Genomic DNA, 7,612 nt, shown 5'->3' with positions numbered 1-7,612 from the left:
AATTATCTAATTATTTCCATGTGTCAAAAAGAAGAAATTAATTTAGTGAAAATTTCATTGAGAGAGAGAGAGAGAAATAAATAAATAAAAAGTGAGACTTTTTTTTTAAAAAAAAATATAAAGATGAGATCATATAATAATAGAATATCGGTTGAAGTCAATAATGCTTTTCTATAGTATATTCAAATAAGAGAGTATTCATAAATGTGAATATACAAAATAAAAATAAAAATAAAAATAAAAATGGTTGGGTTCCATCTAGTTTCCAAGCACTTTCCAGCTGCAAATTCTAAGTCTCATCCTGACTGGTCAATCTCCCTTTTCTCCTTCTTCTTCTTCTTCCTTTCCCACTTCTCTCTGTATATATATAATCATCCATTTCTCTTCCATTCCATTTCATCTTTATCTCTTCTTCTTCTTCTTCTTAAATCTCCACATCAAAATCCCACATTCCCAATTCTATCTGTTCATCACCAAAAATGAGACCTCACGAACCTTATTCTGAGAATAATTCCGACGCGGAGAGCGTCGCCAGCGTCAGAAGGGGTGATCGGAGAGCCTTCAGCGGTCCAATTTCTTCCTCCACAAAGCAAAGGAAGAATGCTAAATTCGACCTCTCTTCTTCTTCTTCCTCTCCCAAGGCTGCCGATGACGACGACACCTATGTTGAAATCACCCTCGATATTCGCGATGACTCTGTCGCCGTCCACAGTGTTCACACCGCCGGCGCCGGCCAAGATCCCGACGCTCTTGAAGACCCTGAACTTTCCCTTCTCGCCAAAAGAACTCTCGAGAAGAAATCTTCCTCTTTCCGAGCCTCTGTTCTTCGTTCCACTTCTTCTCGTATCAAACAGGTCTCTCAGGAGCTTAAACGATTCACCTCGCTCAACCGCCGCACCTCCACTCGCCGCTTCGATCGGACTAAATCTGCAGCCACCCACGCTCTTAAAGGGCTTAAGTTCATCGCTGCCAAAACCGGCGGTGGTGGAACCTCCGCCGCTTGGGCTCCGGTTGAGAAGCGGTTCGATGAACTCACCGCCTCCACCAACGGCCTCCTCCCTTCCTCCTTGTTCGGAGAATGCATTGGTGAGCTCTCTGTTATCAATTCCCAAAACAGGGGTGGAGAGTTAACTCTGTTTCTTATACTCGGTTCTTTCATTATTTTTGTAGGAATGAACAAAGATTCGAAAGAATTCGCCGGTGAGCTTTTCCGTGCACTTGCTCGTAGGCGCAACATTACCGGTGATTCCATCAACAAAGCTCAACTCAAAGAGTTCTGGGATCAGATCTCCGATGACAGCTTCGATTCCAGGCTACAAACTTTCTTTGACATGTAACCAACCTCCCTAATCCCTATCACTACTTACTTAATCAATCTCTCCCCCAAATCAAACTAAAACTAAAATCTTCAATTAATTTGAAACTTCAGGGTGGATACGGACGCAGATGGAAGAATCACAGAAGAAGAAGTCGAAGAGGTACCCATTTAACTACCAGCCTCCGTTCTCTCTTTCTTTCTTTTTTTTTTTTTTTTTGAAGATACGGTAATTAAAGTGTGGGTGGAGAATCAAATCTCCAAACTTTGAGACCAATAATATAAACATTACGTCAATTGAGCTACGCTCTTGGCTCAACCTCCTTTATTTCAATTCTAATCTATTCATTAAACCCGGTTTAAATTTACCCTGTTTGTAGATTATTAGCATGAGTGCTTCTGCTAACAAGCTATCCACAATTCAAAAACAAGCAAAAGAATACGCCGCCTTGATCATGGAAGAACTCGACCCAGGAAATGCAGGATACATCATGGTAAGTGAAATCAAACAAGAAAGTTAGAAAAAAAATAAATCTTGAAAAATGAACTCTGTTTTATAATACTGTAATTTTCTCTGTTGCAGATACACAATCTGGAAACTCTGTTATTACAAGCTCCAAATCAATCAGTGAGGGTGAGTGACAGTCGAGTTTTAAGTCAATTACTAAGCCAAAAGCTGAAGGTAACAAACGAAAGCAACCCCATCGTAAGAACATACGACAAATTCCAGTACTTTGTAGAAGACAATTGGCAGAGGATTTGGGTGTTAATGCTGTGGCTCGGCATCTGCGGCGGTCTCTTCGCTTACAAATTCATCCAATACCGTCACAGAGAGGTGTTCAACGTAATGGGTTACTGCGTTTCAATCGCTAAAGGAGGAGCCGAAACTCTAAAATTCAACATGGCTCTAATTCTGCTCCCTGTTTGTCGTAACACCATCACTTGGCTTCGTAACAAAACCAAATTAGGCGTCGTCGTTCCCTTCGATGACAATCTCAATTTCCACAAGGTTATTGCAGTGGGAATTTCTGTAGGAGTGGGGTTGCATGCAATCGCTCATTTGACATGCGATTTTCCTCGGCTTCTCCATGCAACAGAGGAACAATACGAGCCACTGAAGCCATTCTTTGGCGAGGAGCAGCCTGATAACTATTGGTGGTTTGTTAAAGGAGTGGAGGGCGTTACAGGGATTATAATGGTTGTATTAATGGCCATTGCTTTCACATTAGCCACTCCATGGTTTAGAAGAAACAAGCTCAATGTACCTAAACCCTTCAAAAAGCTAACTGGGTTCAATGCCTTTTGGTACTCCCACCATCTCTTCGTTGCCGTCTACGCCCTCCTCGTCGTCCACGGCATCTATCTTTACCTAACGAAAGAATGGTATAAGAAAACGGTAAGCGTTATAACAACTCCTCTTTATTTAAACGTATATTTTAGTTTCTAATATGTCTCCAAACTTTGGTATGAATTTACAGACGTGGATGTATTTGGCGGTACCAGTTGTTCTTTACGCATGCGAAAGGTTGATAAGGGCATTCAGATCAGGGATCAAGCCAGTGAAGATCCTTAAGGTAAGGAATTTAGTTCAATAACAATAAATGTTGCAGCTTATGTTGTGGTATGTTGTTTTGCAATTTAAGTAATGGGAAACTTTTTGGGTTTTTGATTAATTAAGGTGGCTGTTTATCCTGGAAACGTTCTGGCATTGCACATGTCTAAGCCACATGGTTTCAAATACAAGAGTGGGCAATACATGTTTGTTAACTGCAGAGACGTATCCCCATTCGAGTGGTAAGTTCAATATTCTATATTTTTGTTATTGAAAAACTAAAAAGATGTAAAACAAAGTTATATAAATTTTAATGGAATGTATGAATACAGGCATCCATTTTCAATAACTTCAGCCCCAGAAGATAATTATTTGAGTGTTCATATTCGAACACTTGGTGATTGGACAAGGCAACTCAAGAATGTTTTCTCAGAAGTTTGTGCACCTCCTCAAGCTGGAAAAAGTGGACTTCTCAGAGCTGAATTTTTGCAAGGAGGAGCTCCTAATCCTAAGTAAGATATTAAATCAACCTTAAATCTTTTTACTAATTAACATTACCATTAAATTATTTGGATTTAAGCATATGAAGATAAGGTTGAATAAATATCAAGAAGTTACCATAAAATATAACCCTTTTTGTTTTTTTGTTTTTTTGGTTTTTTATTTTTGTGTTATTGGCTTGCGGTCCATCACATCATATGGTGGTTGCATTATTGATACCAAGAATTCGTCCAAAACACACCCTTTGAAAAAAGAATAAAGAATTATTTTTTTTTCATATATGATATGATAAGGTCACGGAAATTGTAGAATCTTTTTTCGGTTTGGTTTTGTTGGTTTCACTACTGCATCAGCTGAAAGAGACGTATAGTTACTGTTTTGTTCGTGTACGGCATTCATATTCATTAAAAAAAATATTAAAATGTATCTCGAACTGCATCTATTTTTATACATTCTATTAAATGGTTTGATGATGATTTGTCACATGGAAAATTATTCTCCTTTCTCTTTTGCACTATTTTAATTTATTATTTACATGTGTGTGTAACGAGAGTATGATGCATAAAAATAAGTGCATTTTGGGAGACATTCAAATATGCTCATTCATTAATTAGAAATGACACAAGGGATAAATTAAGTTGATTGGTGATTTAACACAAACTAATTATATGAATTGGATATACAGGTTCCCGAAAATATTGATCGACGGTCCATACGGGGCACCAGCACAAGACTACAAGAAATACGACGTGGTATTACTAGTAGGGTTAGGAATTGGGGCTACACCAATGGTGAGTATAGTGAAAGACATAATCGACAATATAGAGGAGAAAGAAGCAGAAGCAAATGCAGTAGAGAATGGGCAACAAGGGCATAGCAATCGAGGTGGGAGCAAGCACGGGAAAGGGTTCCGAACTCGAAAGGCATACTTTTACTGGGTGACGCGAGAGCAAGGGTCATTCGAATGGTTTAAAGGGATAATGAACGAGGTAGCGGAAATGGACGAGAGAGGGGTGATCGAGTTACACAACTATTGCACGAGTGTGTACGAAGAAGGGGATGCTAGGTCTGCGTTGATAGCAATGCTTCAGTCGTTGCAACATGCTAAGAGTGGAGTGGATGTGGTATCAGGGACTAGAGTAAAGTCACATTTTGCTAAGCCAAATTGGAGACAAGTTTATAAAAAGATAACTCTTCATCATCCTGATACTCGAGTTGGGGTGTTTTACTGTGGGGCTCCAGCACTCACTAAGGAGCTTAGCCAATTGGCTTCGGATTTCTCTCGTAAAACATCCACTAAGTTCGAGTTTCACAAAGAGAACTTCTAATTGGATTTGAAATCAGATCAGTTTTATAATATGAATGGCAAGGTCAATGATGTTGGTGATGGTTGACACATACCGCACTAAACCCTAAACCAACCACCCAACCCCATTCATTACATGCCCATTACCGCAGCCGCCGCGTTTGCCCACATTTAATTTTTTCTTTTTTCCTCTCTTATGTAGCTTTTTTTTTTTTTTTTAATTTTTTGCCAACTATAAATACATAAACTTACTGTAAACATGTAATTCCAATCCTATTTCTTCCAAGAAATCTAAGCTTTTTTTCCTTCTTTCATTTATTCTATTAAGCTTTTCAATAGATTTTAGAATTAGTTTCTTCAACTTCATCAAAATTAGTTAAATAATAATAAGAATAATTTTCTTATTTTTTAAGTCTTATTGAAAATACAATAGATTAAATTTATATATTTCAAAATCGTATCTTAACTAATCTAGTATGTTTTTGTTATTTGTAATCATTTTAACTAGATTTTAGCTTATCCAAAACAATCTCAACCAATAACATTCAGCTTGAAGAAATTCTTAAATTGATGGTTAGAGATATGTTTATTTATTCTTATAGAATATGCTCTTGCATTCTTCAAGAAAAAAAAAAATCCAACGTATAACAGTATTTGAAACTATGGTTGTTGATGACCGGCAGTAGACTTATATAGTTTTTGTATTAAAAATGAAAGGAGCAACTTAATATTGAAGTATGGCCATGTAGGTAGATTTGTGCTCTCATAACATAATAATAAAGTAATTGTAATAAATTTTTCATTATAATATTTGAGAGAGAGGAATCAAACTCTAAATTTAAGATGGATAATATAAATTTTTGATAATTGATATTAGATTAAGTTTCATATAATAATGGAGGTAATTACTTGAGAAAAACGTATGATTTGTATATAATAAAGAATAATAAATTGAATTTTGTCGGATTAAGGAGTGCGGCCACATGGGAAAGGATGACCCCCCAAAATGCAAGGGGTCGTCTTTAGCTATAATGTTAATTATTATTATCTTTTTTTTTTTTTTTATTAGAAAAAATGGAAATGTAAGATTGTAAGTATAAGTTACCGTTCTTTTGTAAGATTGGAAGACAATTTCAAAATAAAAATAAGAATCATTCTTCAAATTTTATGTATACTAATCAGAATTAGATGCATGGCATATGTATTATAACGTTGAAAATGAAAGGAATGTGTGTAAGTTGAAATAAAAGTTTTCTATTAAGTACTCATTTTTTCTTAATATATATTTTTTAAAAATCATATTATTCAAAACAATTTTTTTAAGCTTTTGAATTGATTTTTGATCACTTAAATAAAATCTTTTGATAGTAAGAAAACCAACAATTAAATAATATTTGTATTTATAATAAGAATACTTTAAAATAAAAGCCCATCACTTTTATTAGAAATAAAAACATGTTTCTATTATATTAATTTATTTCAAAATTATACATGGACAAATTGTTGTATATTTACAATAAATCTGAGGAATGGAAAAAAAAAATAGTATAAAAGTATGTAAAAATAATAAATGTTTAGGGATTGTTTGGTTCGTAATCTGGATTTTGTTTTATGGTTTCAAATTCACTGAATTGAACGAATATATGTTTGGTAGACAACCTTAATTCTGTTTTCTTCGAACTTTTTTGGATTATATGATCAAAATAGTGCAAAATCTGAAAATAATATTTTTATGTTTTCTTTGTATTCAGAATTTGAATTTTAAAATTTAAAATGTAGAATTATCTTGAATAAAAATAAAAACATTTAAAAATATAATATGTCATGTTATAAATTTAATTTAATTGTTTAAAAAATAAAAATATATAATATATAATATATTATGAATTAAATTAGGTTAAATTCTAAGTTTCATCTCTATGGTTTGGATAAAGTTAGTCATATTCAAATCCCTTTTTAGATTTAGATATTATATAGATTTCATATTTTTATTTTTATTTTCTAGAATCGGAAGAGATACTTAAAACATAACCATTAAACTTTTCTTAAAAAAAGAAAAGAAAAGATATTACTTTTAACAAAGTTTTAAGTGTGCGTTCATGTGCTTGAATGCTAGTGCTACAATAAAACTTCTACAATTTCTACCCAAAAAACAAAATGGAAGCAAAAAAGTTGGAGGGAGGGAGTGACAAAATTCTTTAAAAAAAAAAAAAGAAAAGAAAAAGAAAAAGAAAGAAAAGGGAGAGAGATACCCATGAAAATGAGAGGTTGAAATTAGTTATTTATAGAAAAAATTTTGATTTCATAATTTAATTTAATTTAAAATCAAATTATATTCATGTGTTATAGCATGAGATATAAAAGGATAAAATGTGATTTTTTAAAATCTACTATTATTTACCATGCAAAAAATAGGACTTCTCTTTTATTTAACGTGAATTTAAGATTTTAGGGTATAAAATGTGATTTTTTTTTTCATTTTTCCTTTCTTTAACGTGAATATTAGATTTTACGGATAAAATGTGATTTTTTTTTTTAACAAAATCTTATTTTAATGTGAATTACATAAAAGAAAATAGGAAGAAATTTTTTATTTTAATAATTTTAATGTGAAATTATATTATATATCATGTGACTATCAATTAGGGCAATAGGGGAAATTAAATGTTTCTCCCACATACCCTTTTAGACGATATAAATAGATTTGTTGAATTAAAAAGAAAAACAATATTTATATTATGAATAAAACAAATTTTTTTTGTTCAAATTAGAGTCACGTGACTAAAAGTATTTTTTTTTCTATTCAAAATCATAATATTTTGATTTAAAAAACACTTCACACTCAATTCTCAGTAGGGGTATTCAAATGACTTGACAACCCGAACAATCTAGACTACCTAATCTAAATTATAAGGGTTGGACTGGTTTAGTTTAATTT

The 7,612-nt window shown here is 33.3% G+C and overlaps 1 protein-coding gene across 1 annotated transcript; it reads left to right on the top strand.

The window, feature by feature from the left end:
* Positions 1-268: 268 nt before the first annotated feature.
* Positions 269-4,997, top strand: LOC120090507 (respiratory burst oxidase homolog protein D). The gene is made up of 9 exons (XM_039048220.1): positions 269-1,086; positions 1,171-1,333; positions 1,430-1,478; positions 1,696-1,809; positions 1,899-2,711; positions 2,794-2,889; positions 2,994-3,109; positions 3,200-3,379; positions 4,054-4,997. The coding sequence occupies exons 1-9, from the start codon at positions 480-482 to the stop codon at positions 4,694-4,696; spliced, it is 2,781 nt and encodes a 926-aa protein (XP_038904148.1). The 5' UTR covers positions 269-479; the 3' UTR covers positions 4,697-4,997.
* Positions 4,998-7,612: the final 2,615 nt, after the last annotated feature.

This window comes from Benincasa hispida, chromosome 11, assembly GCF_009727055.1.
Source record: "Benincasa hispida cultivar B227 chromosome 11, ASM972705v1, whole genome shotgun sequence".
NCBI classification, from domain to species: Eukaryota; Viridiplantae; Streptophyta; class Magnoliopsida; order Cucurbitales; family Cucurbitaceae; genus Benincasa; species Benincasa hispida.
This window is presented reverse-complemented; position numbering and strand designations above follow the sequence as displayed.

Coding starts and splice junctions, on each gene's coding strand:
- LOC120090507 (XM_039048220.1), top strand. CDS start 480: ATGAGACCTCACGAACCTTATTCTGAGAATAATTCCGACGCGGAGAGC. Junction 1,334..1,429: donor CTACAAACTTTCTTTGACAT/GTAACCAACCTC, acceptor TTGAAACTTCAG/GGTGGATACGGACGCAGATG. Junction 2,890..2,993: donor AGCCAGTGAAGATCCTTAAG/GTAAGGAATTTA, acceptor TGATTAATTAAG/GTGGCTGTTTATCCTGGAAA.